This window comes from Anopheles bellator, chromosome 1, assembly GCF_943735745.2.
Source record: "Anopheles bellator chromosome 1, idAnoBellAS_SP24_06.2, whole genome shotgun sequence".
Taxonomy (NCBI): Eukaryota; Metazoa; Arthropoda; class Insecta; order Diptera; family Culicidae; genus Anopheles; species Anopheles bellator.
Window position 1 is genome coordinate 30123214 of NC_071285.1, and position 15723 is coordinate 30138936.

The 15723-nt window shown below is 48.9% G+C and overlaps 1 protein-coding gene across 1 annotated transcript; it reads right to left on the minus strand.

Annotated features, from left to right (window-relative positions):
* Positions 1 to 5153: 5153 nt before the first annotated feature.
* On the minus strand, positions 5154 to 11679 carry LOC131205665 (phospholipase D2). Its single transcript, XM_058197864.1, has 9 exons — positions 11616 to 11679; positions 9802 to 10228; positions 9532 to 9721; positions 9289 to 9471; positions 8436 to 9215; positions 7151 to 8057; positions 6494 to 7064; positions 6182 to 6422; positions 5154 to 6117 (listed from the first exon to the last, which is right to left on the minus strand). Exons 1-9 carry the CDS (start codon positions 11677 to 11679, stop codon positions 5677 to 5679), a joined length of 3804 nt encoding a protein of 1267 aa, XP_058053847.1. The 3' UTR covers positions 5154 to 5676.
* Between the last annotated feature and the right edge of the window lie 4044 nt (positions 11680 to 15723).

A 15723-nucleotide genomic window follows, 5' to 3' on the forward strand; every position in this document is an offset into this window, starting at 1 on the left:
CCCCAAAGTACGCCTTCGCGCGGATCGTGGTTTCACTTTCAAATCCGCGTCGCAAAATTCGCCGGACGACCGCGAGTCGGATGCAACAACTCCCTGGCCTACTTTGGCCCCGCCGATGCACTTCACTGGGTGCAGTCACTGCGCAGAGCAAAACAATTAAAAACAATCCGCCGGCAGCAAAGACTAAGGGGGCTTAAGCAGGAAGAGTCGCGTTACGTAAAAGGGCCACCTTTCGCAGCCTACTAGCAGAATGTTTTTTTTTTTTTCGTTAGATGCTTAAAGATCGCTCCGTGAAGATGACTGAATGGTCCACGGAGTCCACAGCTTTCATTTTCTGGTTTGAAGCACTCCCGATCGAAAGGATTTCTATGATCCCAGGAAGCTGCTTGGGGTTGCGAAATAAAAGCCAATTTGGGTCCGGTCGTTACCTCAAGGAATTTGTGTTATTCATTTGCTTCATTCCTTATAGTTCTTCATTGAACTACACGGAATCGATGCTTTTGACAGCGTGCGACTGTATTTCCAAGAACATCCTTCTTCCAGGCACGTTTAAGCTCCACAGACTCCAAGCGCCTCCCGGCGACGCAGCTTGACACGCGGTGGCGTAACGAAGGCCGCAATTTAACAGTGATGCCTCGCGGAGGAAACCGACGCATACCGGACACCGAACCATAAATCACAAAACGCACTAAAACCCCGGCAGCCCGGCATAATCGAAACGCAATCGGCACGCAGCTCGCACGACAGAAGGGGCCAAGCCTTCCCCTGGCCGAAGCTGACGAATTTAATTGCCTCGACGCTTTCGAACCCGGTGTGACGGAACGCGATGCAAATGCGTCCGAGATGCACGCCAGCCAGAAAGCTTGACCTCAAACGGCCTGGCCGGCCGGACGGCCATAAAACCGGCCCGAGAACATGTCTGCCCTTCACAACTAGCCGCCGGGTGGTGAGAAAAGGCGTAACGACCACCGGGAAAAAATTCTGAGAATGTCTGCAGCTGCAGCGGCAAGCTTAAAGAAGCGAAAAGCGCAAAATGCAAAACCGAACGGAATGGTCAGAACCGGAACTCCCACGAAGCCGCAGCGCAGTGCGCGGCAGACTGACGGCATCATAATCGAAATCGCGGGCGATGTGAGGAAAGGGCGATTTTATGATGGCAATTTTTGTGTCCGTTTGAAACGCCGAACTCACGCCTCGAAGCGAATCCTCGCGGTTTGACGCGCCATAAAAACGTAATACCAGTGGGCTTTCGATCGGGAAGACAGTTTCCAGAGACGGCTCCGGTTCCGGATCTATGTGCTGTCGTGTGGCCACGGCAATCGGCCAGACTTTAAATCATCTTTTGTGCGAACTAATGGAAAACAAAATTTTGCGGACGGCTGGATGATTGGTTTTGGGTGATCTGGTGGCAAGCAAGATTGCGTATTAAATGTGGAACCCGACGAATTTGCCGGGTTGTTGCCCTCGTTTTTAACTATGGTACAGAGATGATTAACGTTCGACATGTTATCTGGAGGTACCGAGTGTCGAAAAGTTGTTTGGGACATTTTGGAAGAAACCGTGAAGATACGAGATAAAAGAGATAATGATAAAAGCGTTTGGTGGGATTGGGTTCGAAGTAGCTACTATAAGCTACTACGCTACGATTGCAAAACTATTTGGTGTACAATTGTCTTCAAGAAACCCATAATCCCAAACTGTGCCCCTTTAGGGACAAGGTTTTTCGCTGCAGCGAGATAACAGAATTGTCTTCGAAAAGATGGAAACATTTTCAAACCAAAACGTGCATATTTAACCTAAGCCGGATCATTCTGCTAGGCGAAACCTCACTGAATCATGCAAAAATGATAGATATCATTTGAATCGTCCCCGCTTTGTGAGAGATATGAAAATCAGATGGCCAAAGCCATTCAAACGGTAACACTTAACGACTTGTGAAGCAAAAGTTTGACCATTTCGGGAAGCCCACCCCGTCCGTCAGAAGTTATTCACATGCTGGCTGCAGTAAAGTGCACGGAAATTGGAAAGCAGTAAATAATGCAAGGAGAGAGCACGGAGCGTAAACGGTTCTTCAAATCTCGGCTTCCTTCAGCAACCGGGCCGGGAGCACAATATTGCGCTCGAGAAGCATTAAATCAGTGTTCCGAAGTGCTAAGCATCCGCCCAGTAGCCGCGCCGGTGGCCATATGCTCGAGAGAGCATTACAGTAAATCATCAGAACCGGGCTCCCGGGGAGTTGGCCGTCTCGACGCTCGACGATCCTTGCAACATCTTGGATCGTGTGTTTGAGCGGTGAAGTGATCCTAAACTAATATCCTATCACTTTCCAGCGAAGGAGCGTGGCTTCAAACGTCAGGCGCGGGGTCCAGACGAACCGAGCCAAAATGTGAAGCCCCGGGATGCCCGACATTATTTCACTTCCAACCGAAAGGCGAAATTTGTTTGATTTATTCGTCATCGCCGTCGTCGCCCCGAAGGTGGACGAACTTTTCTGGCTTCCGGCACCGGAAGCGCATTACTAGCGAAAGGAAAAGGGTACAGCACAGGGTGGCGAACGGGTCGCCGAAAAGCACCGCACAGATAAGAAACCGGGTAGGCGTTTTGGCCCCATCAATCTCGAGGCAGCTCGAGTAGCCACGCCCGGGACGGTTAAATACCGAAACGTATTAATAATTTATGCAGTCATGTCGACAGGCGCCTTGCAAGGCCTAGAATAAATATGCCATGATTAATCACATCACCTTTAACCCCGGGACGCCACAAAAGGCTCCACTGGCGACGGAGCGCAGGAAGTTTCAACGCAATCAAAACGGTGCCTCGCTCCCGGGGGCTAACGGATTTCATTTCATTAATTTCGTGTGGTGGCGCATACATTTGGTCAATAAGGGTTACGGCTTTGGCACCAGAAAACTTCACACGACGAAGACACTCTAACTCTGCAGATCCCCGCCAGCTTCTGTTCCGACCGACCCGACCCGACAGACGGACAGACAGAAATTTTGGGCGCCGATGAAGGACGTAGACCCGGGAGACAGGACGCCCTATCGTCAATTGCGTCAACAAGCAAAGATTTACAGACTTTGTCGTCCGAAGGCACCTTACTAGGAAAGTTCGGGCAAGACATCCTTTTGGTGGTGGTGGTGCCGACATTGTTTGCTTCATATTTTAAGAATTTAAACTCAACTCAAACAGGGTCCCTTCGTCGGAACGACATAAACTTTTGGTGTACCTTTAAAAACAAGAATAAAAGCTTAGTACTAACCTTAAACAAATAGCACATCGCACGGAGCATTGCGGATTGGCAACGGATGGGGGTTCCCTTCAGCACCGAAAGTAACCCAAACAGGATACGTTTGCGAAACAGATTTGCAATTATTTGCAACTTCAAACTTAAGCTCCCGACTTTCCTATTAGTATAGCCCAAACGTTCCCGTTATCTACACATTTCTAAATATCCTGACCGGCCCCATCGCAACCCCGGCAACAATCACCAACAAATTGTTTTGGGGATTCATTCCCTGCATCTGCAACAGTGCTGATCTGCTACATAAGATTGGGGCAATCGGTTCCATTGCCCACAACAAAGGGATCCACCAGAGACTGGCGGACAGGTTACGGTTTACATCGGTCCCTAAAAATCCCGCCGAGACCCATTGCTGCTGCTGCTGCGGTCCGCTTCCTTAATGGCGGCGAAATCGCGTCCTAATCCGTGTAAAAGTTAAGCCCCCAAAATACTGCCACCACAACCCCGGCAGCCAGGCGGGGTGTGCGTTTTAAACGCGAGAGGCCATAAAACGGCCCCCGGGAATGGCCGGCAGAGTGCGGTACGTGACGCGGTTCGCTGACCGTTCGAAATGACCGCCCGATATGACGGTACGTGCGGTGCGCGGATGGTTCAGGATGGGTACGAGTCGGTGACCATTTTTTGCCCTCTCCAAGAGCCGCTCCGCGAAACCTTTCCGTAGGATCTCCCTTGGTCGGTCCATCGGTTGAAACGGCAAAACCAGGATGCTCCACACTCTTTTCACTCTCTTTCTCTCTCTCTTTCTCCCAGAAATCGTATTACTTTATGGGAACCGTGATCCATTCATTAAATTGCAAACTTATTACGCGACTGAACTGTGTGCGAAAAATGGCGGATGGATTATTGTTAACTTACTGCCAAATTGGCTATACTTACAATGTTCGCACTTTTTAACAGCCCAAACACTCGATATATTTGCGTATCAAATGAATTATTCCAAAAAGAGACTGGCAGACGAGTGTCCTTTTCAAGTTCAAATCGAAATACTGAGCTCCGAAGAATGTGATGCGTAAATGAGCCAGACACAATAAAATGAGCGAAGCCCCAGCCTAAGGTGGAGGCTTTTCTTCCGTCGAAGGAGCCGCAGACAAAACTCATCAGCGACAGAAAATTGGAAACCAAACAAAAAAAAAGCCCCAAGACGACGCGACGCAAGAAAGATAAAACTATATAACGAAGCATAAAAAATAAAAATAAACAGCGCTGGCCGCTCGTGTTTTCGGCCAAAGGTAAACAACCAGATAACCTTCACCCAGCCAGCCCCAAGAGGAGCCCAAAAAGCCAAACCACGGCGAAAAGAGTCCACTGACCTTCTGTCTGTCTGGCGGGGCGGGGGATTCCGACGAATCGCATCCATCGATCGCATCGCTGCATCGCACTATGGGACTTGTTTCCCTGTTTTGCATGTGGTTTGATCAACCATAGTTACGACTTTTTAATGAATAGTCATATGCAAATATCGAAGTTTTGATGCTCTCTATTTCACAAGAGGCCAGGCGTTCCTGGTACATGGAAATGTTTTCTTAAAATTACTTAAATAATATTTGGATTGAAATAATAAACTTCCGCAAACTTTGAATTTCCCGCAGCGTTCCCATCGGACTTGTCGGACTGTCGGACTGTCGGATTTTCGTCAAGCTTGAACTGCTAGCGACACCAGTTGTCGGTTTGCGGTAACTAAAATGGTTCGTGCATTGGGTGCGCATTGTGACCCAGGTGACCAAGGTACTGACAGAATTACAGAATTACAGAGGTGTGCCAAACGGTCATTGGGCCAATCAGATCAAATGAAACAAAGCGTTTACAAAAAACGATTCGACTTCTTTATTGTCCTTCTAGGTCCTTGCTTAATGAACTTAGGCCCGCAACAATGTTGGTTGTATTTGATACTTATTTTCTGTGTGTGAACATTCGTTACTTGCAGTGTCCGAAACAATAAGTTTTTTTCTTTTATAAAGGCAAAGGAACGGTTGACACCCGTACGAACGGCATAGTTTCACTTACAGCTATATAGCTATTACATTAAAACAACTTTTTCGCTCATTACTGCGCTTTTGTACCGAAATGTGTAATGGAATGGAGGAGCAAATAACAGTGTTTTAGAGTACGATCCGCATAACATTGGCGGATTACATTCCATTATACCGCGACATATGCGACGTAGGGCAGATTAGGATCAAAACGATAAAAAATAAATAATAATAAAATAAGAGGTACACAGCATCGTATCGTGAGGAGTGAGGCCCGTGTGAATCGTGCCTTTCAGCCGGAATGATGGATCCGAGGAGTTAGTCAGTAGAGAAGAGTACAAAAACGACCAGATATCAATCCGATAACAGAAGCTAAAACACGAGAAAATCCCTTGTCTAGGGCTAAGTCCACATGTACGTTGGCATGATGCCTTCCTTGCTCGTGCCCGGTGGTGTAAGCACTTCGTTGCAAAGGAACTTCAGTGGCAGATCCACCAGATTGCCCTCGATGCGCGAGACGGCCTGCTGAATGCCGTCCGGATTCGACTGCAGTAAGCTTTTGTCCTCCAGAAACCGCTTCATCATGACGAACGATTGCACATTATCGGACGGAATGCATCGGAACACCTCGTCGTACAGCATAGTATTCCGTTTCGAAGTCCGCCGCCAGACGCCGTTCCAGAAGCTATCGGCCACCGGATCCGTTATGTCGATCGGTTTCCGTTTCGGGTGCGGCTCGAGCAGCCCTAGATGTTCGCGGAACAGAAACTTGCGCAACTTGCCGGCGTAAATGCCACACGGGTACGATTCGCCATTCATTCGGCCCTCTTCGAACGATTCGTCCTACGGAAGCAAGCGCAAACATGTGAAACATTCTCCTGGTGGGGCCTCTAGGTGGACTCCTTACCGTAATCATAACACAAACTTCCGAGTCGCGTTTGCCAAGCAACGAGCGATCGTTTATGTTGGCGGAGCCACAGATCACCACCTTATCGTCAGCGATCAGTAACTTCGAGTGCACGTAGATCAGCTCCGTCACCGGCGTCCCGTTGAGCGTGGAGTTTGTTCGCAAACTGTGGAATGATATGTACTCGCACGGACGATCAATTCCTGCCGCGCGCAGCCTCGATAGAAGGGATGTTTTGCCTCTGGAAAATAAAAGCACACATACTCATAAGCACGGTCCGGTCCATCCGGCTCGAACTCGCCTCGAACTTGCCTCGAAATCGACGCATAGTTCCAGTGAGTAATGGCGCGCAGAGAGATTCCTGTGGCCCCGCCGACATCGCCCTCGAAACCTGGCAACAGCGGCATCACCACGTACACCCGGAACACCTTCTTTTCGCGGTAGGCTCGCACAATTCGCTTAAACAGGTACTCGGCCACTTGGTTCTTCACCACACTGTTGCCCATCTCCATGCTGATGAAAAACTGGTTCTCTATGTAGATGTAGTGCTGAGCCTTGGAAATCGTCTGCACGTACGCCTCGTGAATACTCTGCTCGACGTAATCCGGCTCGATGAAGCCGCAATTCCAACTGGAAGCACTACGCAGCACTTGGCACGTGACGTGGTGCAGCGGTACGTTCAGGAATCGGCTGTCGATCCGCATATCGCTGTAACTCTTGGGTAACAGGTACGGGTAGCTCGCGTTGTCTCGGCACTTTTCCAGCTTTACTGCGTTCCAGCGCTCGATAAAGTGGCGAGCCACGTCCCGCGCGGCTTGCCCCAGGACAACGGTCGCAACATCGTGCCACGGCATTCGCACGGTCGTCGTTCGATCAACCAAATCTGCAAGAGAAACATGAGAGACATTCGAATTGTTTTAGAAAACACAACAGACGCTCAACGATTGAGCCGCAAGGCTGCACACTCACCTACGTACGGCATGTCAAGGTTGATGAAGTCTTTTACGATAAAATTAATGTAATCCTTGCCGATCCACAGTTTGGCCTGACCGTCCAACTCGAAGAAGTTATTCTTGAACGGCTGTGGGCTGAGCACACCTTCGCCATTACCTATCGCGAACCACTTATCTCCGTCACCGCCGTGCAGCTGCCGTTTCCGGCGTTCCTCCTCCGACAGGCACCGGGGACTGCTGACGTTGCTCTTTGGTCCTCCGCTGGCATCGACACCGCCGCCAGCCGGCGACTGTTCCGGCTGGTCAGTCAGTGTGATGCGGTTCTTCAAATCTCGTCCCATATCCTTCAACTTGTCCATAATGTTGCGCCGTTCCATTTCCGGAGTGTTTTGTTTAATGTTTTCCGGCAACCCCGGTGCGTCACGATCGTCAGCCGTCTGCTCCGCACCGACAAGATTGAGAGCTTGGGCGGCCGCAATCAGCAGTTTGTGTGCCTGTTCACCGGTCGCTTCCGCCACCACGTCTGGTTGTGTTTGGACAAACTTTTGTCGGTGCTGGCCGCCTTCCGCCGACGGAGACTGTGGTGGAAGGTTCCCGGTTACTGTCGCTTCCGGCTCTGCCCGACGTTCGACCGTCGTAGCGATGGCAATGTTCTTGCTCGACTTCAGCAAGTTCGCCACGGACCCGTTCTCGTCCAGTTCTACCACGGTCGAGGGCTTCCGGAAGGTAGTATTGTTGGCAGAGCTCGTTGTCGACGAAGAGATACTACCCAGGTCGGTCATACGGTGCTTGTAGTCGTCCCAGCGCCCATAGCATAGATCGATCCCGCCAACGAATGCGTACGTCTGGTCGACTACCACAAGCTTCTCGTGGTGGGCCCAAAACAGGATACCAGCCTTGGCATGATTCGGGTGCCGGAGTACCTGTGGAAACGCAACTACCCGTCAGTATCAATTGAAACGTGAAAGCGGTTGCCGTTTTCCAAGCTGTTTGCTCTTCGCAAACGATGTCCAGTTCCGAGCTTTGCGACGTGCAAAAAAGACCCTTTGAAGATACATCATAATCGGTCCACTCTGCACCACCGTAAACCCAAAGTAACCAACAATAAATGACTCCATTCTAAAGAGCGGCAGCTAACTGGAGAGGTAAGCAAAAACCTCCACAAAACGCGGTACCGTCCGTTCCTGAGCGGCGATGTTTGTCAGCAGTAAACAATAACGGCAGCGGCACGCGATAACGGCACCGTACTGTGAGATGTTACTACAGACACCGACCGACGTGATGCGATGAGTCAGACTCACCTTGATGTTTTCATGCTGCTCGACCAGCTTCTGTTTGCTGTAGTAACTGTTGATGCCGAGCGCAAAGTCGAGTTCCTTGAACAGCAGCACGAAGATTTTGATGCCCTGCTCGGCCTTGCGCTTCAAAATCTTGTCCAACCGCCAGTAGTCCCCGTCGATCGCCGGCCGCTTCATGTAGATTTCCGGACTCAGCATCCAGTCGGTGATGAAGATTTCTTCCGTGGCGCCCTCGAGGGCATCGGCCACGGCACTCATGTATCCGGCGCCGTCCACGAACCAACCGGCCTGCACTCCGGGTCGGGATGGTGCAAACGATTGATGCGGATTGGGTAGGGTGAAGTCACGGGCACTCTCGTTCGCCACTCGCTTCAGGTGCGACATCCAGTCCCTGGCCATACGGCGCGTTGCGTACTTGATCACGAGGTACCGCGAGTTGGTCGCAATCTGGAGCCCATTGCGCATGCCCGTGCTGTACATGCCGGACGAAACGTCGAATCCCTGGTCGTACAGGACCACGCAGCGCAGCACACCATCCTTCGGCCGGTAGTACCCGAAGCAGGTTTCCTTCACAAAGAACCACCGATTGCGCCATTTACTCCACACGACGTCGGTGCAGAAGTAACTGCACCGAACGCAGCAACCACTCGTGAAGCAGCCGCAAAAGTTGCACCCCGATTGGCCGGCTCGCGTCGAACCGGTGCGCTTCTTGATCAGAACTTCCTTGCCCTTCTCGCCGAGGGCTGCGATGAACGAAATATGCGACACTTCCAGAAAGTTGACCTACGTGGAACAACAAAACCATCAATGGATCAATCAAGGGAAATCAAGCGCCGTAGCTCGCGTTCTTTCCTACCGTGCCGTGGAAGTTACGGTAGAGAGAGATGTTGAGTAAGTTGTACAGATACTCTTCGAGCTGCTTGATCCGCTGCGGGATCGCATCGAATGAGACGAGCGAGTCCGGCTTTAGCGGGAACCGGGGAAGCGCACTTTTCTTAATCTTTTTCAACGGTTTGCCGAGCTTCTGTTGCATGGCCGGCTGGAAGAAATAAGTTACTGTGTGAGTCCGAGATCCAAACAGAAGCGCCACAGTCCCTACCGAGGCCGTAGTCTGGTGCACGGTGTGCATATTCCGGAAGCTGTCCCTTCGCTCTTTGTGGCTCTTGGTGGGGAACGGTATGTGCAGCGAAGTCCGGTAAGTCGTGAGCTGTTGGTGCAAATTTCGAAAGTGATTGTACCGCTTCTGGATCGTCCACGAAAACGGTCCGTGCGTCAGTTTGACGGTGTACCTATGCCGGGGAATGGAAAAACACAATCGTCGGTCAATCAAATCAACTTCGCATCAATCCTACGCAGTCACGATACCTACAGATTTGGGTTCAGCACGTGCGACGTGAGGCTACGCTCGTTGTCAATGATTTCCACATTGATTTCCAGTCCGGGGATGAAGATGTGACGGCGCATCGAGTCGAACTTGATCGGTGGGTTGTAGACATAGTTGTACGGTATCTCGGACGCCGGTGCCACACTGTCGGCGTCGCCCTCGCGCATCACCAGCACCGGGTTCTGACCCCCAATCGAGAGGTAAGTGACAGAATCCGGCGCGTCCAGATTATCATCGTACTCTTCCGGTTCGCTGCGCAGCGAGTAGCAAGCCAGGCTGATGTCGTGCGCTCCCACACCGCCCAGTCCCGGGGTCACCGGGTCGGCCGGGGCCGTCGAGTGACAGGGAGTGGCCCCATCGTCACAGCTGAGCGCAGGATTTGACGTTCCTATCTCGCTCAGCGACATCTGATCTATGCGACAGAAACAAGCCAATATCGTTTAACATAAAACATTTTGTGCCATCATAGTTTGTAAGAATCATGTAATAAAGAGACACCTAAGCAACGTCCCTATTTGCAAAATGTGATACATTTATCATGCGTCCTGAGATTATGCGATTTTATTACTGATCCGTCGCGAGGGGTCTACCAGCAACAGGGTACCAGGCATGTGGGGTTTAAACAATAACTAAGCCGTGTTCAACATTGCGGAAGGTGCCGTAGGATTGGTTATCACTATTCAAATACCATTATCGGTTATCACAGTTTGTGCGTCAGTGATAATTTAGTTTAGTACACATTCTCACTTTAGTACCACTTCCTTCTTTTTAACCAACATCACAATAGGGTTATTCGCTGTTTTATCTCGATTAGTCAACGGCATGGCACTATGGCACCGACCACAAAGAAGAACATGAACGTAGATTACTTTTCGATTGGAGCAAAGCACAGGCACAATAATCCACAAGCCGCCATATTGGATTTGTCCCACGGTGAAAGATATTCCTTTTTATGATAACTGTTCCATCGTAATTCATAACTCGCACCTAATCATTGTAAACCTTATCATCACACAATTCAACTGGGCTCCAACCAAAACGAAACCCCAATGAGACCCAACACATTCACCGTTTTAGAACACAAGAAGGCCATCGGCGCGTCCCTTTGCCAACCAGTAAACACGTACGTGAAGAAGTACGAAAGCCGCACTTACTAACTACGGACACTTTGACCATCGAACGGAGAACCTCTCGAAGGGTTGCGCTGTTTATGACTCATCGTTCTGCGATGGTTGCGATTTTATCTTGCGCTTCATTTACGATCATTTGTCAACCCCTTTTGTCACGGCTCACAAGGATTGATCGGTTTCGGTGGGTCCGCGTGCAAACTTGCTTCCGCCGGAAGGGGCATAAAGATTACACGTTACTTCCAAAAATGGCCAGGTCAGGGCTGGCCGCGTCCTGTCAGCCAGATCCCATCCGTTACATCAGCAGCAGGCTACATGCCGGGTAGCGGAGCGGAGACAACGTAGGCAGATAAGGCATCCTGATAACCAACGCTCACGGGGAAGTAACTATTGCACTACTATCAGTGGGTAGATTGCAAGCAACAGGTGGAACGGGAGTGATAAAGTGCTGCGATGGGACTGATGCAGGCTGATGGAACGGCTGATTAGATACGACAGCACTCCGAAAATTTGAAGGCGAACTTCAATTAGATCGATCAGCAACCACTGAACTTTCTTCCGGTTCCCCCGTTGCTCCGAGCAAACGATTAGTTGAGCACTTCACACTGAACTTGCTTCTTTGCTTGACTTTCTGGTGGTAGTACCTAAACCAAACGGTGTCCCAAAACCTACCAATGTCACGCAGCAACAATGATATGCTTCGGTGCACCGGTTTTCTTTTGTAGCTTGCATCCATCGTCTCCGTCGTATTGTTTCTTGGCCGTCGGTTTACGGGACATGGATTGCCCGGTTTTTTGAAACCGTCGCCTTATCCTACCACACTAGCGGTCGCTAGCGGAACCGGGCACCGATCGCAGCCACGTGGCTGCGTACGCGATCCTTGGGCTAAGTAAAGTATCACGCTCGAGCACTGATAGTGCTGTCACCTGTGCCAATTAAACTCGCAGGTACCGCCGTTCGTACCGCCAGTCAAAATAACACTGACAACAAAACGGGGCCACTACCGAGTGGAGCACGGCCATTCGTGTGTGAGCGGCCACTGATAAGATGCCGCTCCGCGCCACGCTGATACCACATCCACCAACAGGTGAGAATGGTGAAGGTCCTACTGTTTGCATTGGCCCGCTGCGATACCTCGTTCGGCTGAGAGGAACCCAAACACCTTGGGACACGCACGACGACGACCCACCGGCAATAACAACAAACTGTGTGTGCGTGTTATTCATTTGACTTTTTCGCACATTTCTTCGCCCTGTTTTAATGTCCCTGGTCTTATCGAACATGGAAGAACATTCTGCGGTTTAACCATGGTTGGGGGGTTGGGTTATTGATGTCGGAAACGTTATCCCATAACGTCCGCACACGGTGATAACTCGGATGTTCGTACAAACTGTCATTTTGAATCCTCCTAAAAGCTTAGGATCGCTACTAAGTTTCCAACAAAGACATCACGCACATGACGCTGCTTAAAGTATTCAACTGTCCACCCAAAATTCGCCGTTTGACAGTTTTGCTCGCATCGCAAAGTTGTCACTTTGCGCACAATTTGTCACCCCACAAAATGTGTGATAATGTGAGCCAATTTTGAACTTGGCAAGTGATACTCGCCAAGGCCCTGGACGGGCAAAGTGGTTCAAGGATGCCGTAAAAGTTCCTCCGAAAGCCAACCGAAAAACCGTGAACGCGAAACATAGCAACAACGTTCATGAATTTGCTAACGGGTCCTCTTTACTAGCCTACCTTCCGGTATTGATTCGACAAAACGCCCAGGCTGCCGATGATGCCCAACACTCAGGTTGAAGGCCCTTTCTGAGGGCATACGTACCCTCTTCGACTTTGTTGTTCTGTTCACATTGCTCAGTACTAGTTCACTAAATGTGTCACCATTGTATCACTTCTTGCACTAAGATCAACCCGTTACCTCCGTTTAAATGATCAAGATAAGAAGTGCCGACTTCGGTTAAGTCAACGCGATTCATAAATTGCCCATTCATGATGGAATGTTGTACTGGATGGAATGGGCTCAATTTAAGTGGCACGTAGCAGCGTTCGAAAGATCAACTGCGATAAACTTGATGCTGACGATGATAGACACTAGCAGGCCGCGAGTGCTTCGTCGCACACTATATGGCAACATGTTTCTGTCCGTAGACGAATTTCACTCTTTGAAAAACATGAATTAGTATGATAGACCACTTAATGCTACAACTACAGCTAGTTCGTTACGGATATCGTTATAAGCATTTTGCCTAATACAAAATGAACCAACCCAACGTTCATCGATATTTATTGTAAGGCCGGTCCACACGCTACGATTTTTCTGTGCATTCGTATCGCACAGACAACTCATAGCGTGTGGACAGCGAAATTGCAACGATTTCGGTAGTTGTTGACCAGCGACGCAGAACTACAAAATCTGAGCAAACGAGCTTTAATATCTGTCCCATTTCCATACATGTGTGCGTGTGTACACTGTTGGTTTTATTAGTTTATTTTATAGTTTATTAAAAAAAGTTTTCTTTTACTTTTCATACAGATTTTTCTTGGCACGTTTTATTTTTCGCTTTTTAGCCAAAAAACGCACAATGCCAAGACAAACCAACACAGTGTTTCTTCCATGGCTGTTTCCGTAACGTGTCAGATCTGCGCTGGTAAATCGTTATGAAATCGTAGCGAGTGGACGCTCCACAGATTGCAGCCATTCGATGACGACTTTGATCTGCGCAGACCAAAGTAGCAGTCAAATCATTTCGTGTGGACCGCCTTTACTGACAAAGAAACAATCAATTCCGCAATTCGGACCTTAAAAACGTCAGATCTTTTATGCCCGGTCCACACTCTACGATAATCGGCGTAAGTGACGTCTCCAGAGACGTCATTAATGTCACTGACGCAGATCTACAAATCTGAGCAAACGAGCCTCAATTTATGAACAAATTTCAAACAAGTGCCAGTTTGTCGGTTGACTTGTTGATGTTTTGTTTAGGGCTCTTATTTATATTTTGGACGTTTCGTCAACGTTCACGAAAGTGTTTAACTGAATTTATAAAAATTTACGAAAGTCTGCCATGTCTTTGGCAACTACAAAATAAAAAATATAGTGATCGCAATAAAAAGGCGGACGCATACGATGCCATTTAAAAGCCATTTCCTCGTCACCGTAACCTCTTCGCACGTTCTTTTTTCGTTCAATCGTTCAATGCTAAGGCAAACCAACACAGTGTTGCTTTCATGGCTGTTTCCATTTAACTGTCAACAGTAGATCTGTTGCTTCAAACAAAATCGTAGCGTCTGGACGGACGCTCCACAAAGAGCTACGATAAATGATTTTGACAGATCGTAGCTACAAATCGAAGCCAGAAATCGTAGCGTGTGGACCGGGCTTTACGCTTCGTGTGGCAGCAAAAATATAAAAACGAAATGTCAAACGTGTTTACATTCGTGTTTTTGGTACGAGAAACAGAAATCGAAGGGAAATATATTGTTTTCTGAATATTTTTTTTCTGTTTTTTTAAGATTTTGTTGCTATACCAGCAAATAAGAACTTACATTATCCTCTGTTTGTAAGCGAAGCGTATGCAAAAAGTGTTTAAGCTCGGGCTTACGGTCGGGATTACGCCTCGGCCGACACATAAACGTTTTGAAACGAAAACAGTTTGGCATTTATCTGAAATACGAGAACGTTTATTCGCGCATCGTGTAGCGGCACAGATTGAATTGGGCTGATTACGGAGCTGTCAATATTTATCAATGATGATAAAGAGACTCGATAGTTACGAAACATTGCGACGACCAGAAAACAATTGGAGCTATCTATTAAGAAGTGAGCTAACGGTAGCTTGTGACGAAATGCACCCGCAACGCACGCCGCTGTTTGGAGTACACAATATGACAAAACACAAGAAATGTTGAAATTCTAAAAAAAAGCCGCGCTTCTGTTAGATACATTGAAACGTTGAATCATAAATCATTCTACAAGGGTTTGCGTAAACGCATTACTCAGAGGTAGCTTGGCCAAGGATGTTACATAGGTTTTCTATTCTAGTAACGGAATAGCGACTTTGCTTAGCTAGTATGTCCATTTCACTCCTAAGCTAGCATCTAGACAGTGTCCTTGACACCGTGTTTGATTCGGGCCCGTTACCCCACAAGACGAACAAACGCCATCATGTTTTGTTACAGGTGTTTGAAAACATTTGACCATTGGTCTTGTAGATGGTGGCATGAATCATAATCCTGCTCGATCGTATAAAATGTGACTGAGGAGAACGGTCAGACGACAAAGGCGGCGTACCAGCCACGTGTTGTAGGTGCGATCCGAGGGGCAATACTGGCAATTGACGGGCATCAATTATTCAATCGCTAGCGCGGCAATCGTTGGCCCCACTATTAACCCTTACAGGTTGCCCGGGGCTCTAGGGTATTTTTCAACTACCCCTCTACATTCGCTACACCTGTAGGAAATGGCACCCGCTGTTATTCCACTCTACTGAGGGGTGCCATCACCCCTCCACGGTTCGTTGAAGAGCCAGCGGAACTTAGCGGAACAACCGCAAGATATGAAGCTTTGCCGCGCGAACAAGCGCCCTGTTGCGCGCTCTCTTTAGTGACAACGATTTCTTGCGCGCCTAAAGCGCTGACGTAAGTCAAGTCTTTTTTGTGCAAACCTATATCATGAGGCGATCAACTAGTTTCGTCCCGTAGCATATGTGCGGGTGCTGATGTCAACGTGCATTTTGGATCGATTGTTCCGTTTTTGAGGTGGGAAAACTTGAAAAAC

Excerpts from the sequence above, each read along its gene's own strand:
- LOC131205665 (XM_058197864.1), bottom strand. The coding sequence starts at position 11,679 with ATGGATGCAAGCTACAAAAGAAAACCGGTGCACCGAAGCATATCATTG. Across the intron at positions 9,722-9,801 it reads CACGTGCTGAACCCAAATCT|GTACACCGTCAAACTGACGC; the intron begins GTAGGTATCGTG and ends TCCCCGGCATAG. Across the intron at positions 9,216-9,288 it reads ACCGTAACTTCCACGGCACG|GTCAACTTTCTGGAAGTGTC; the intron begins GTAGGAAAGAAC and ends TGTTCCACGTAG.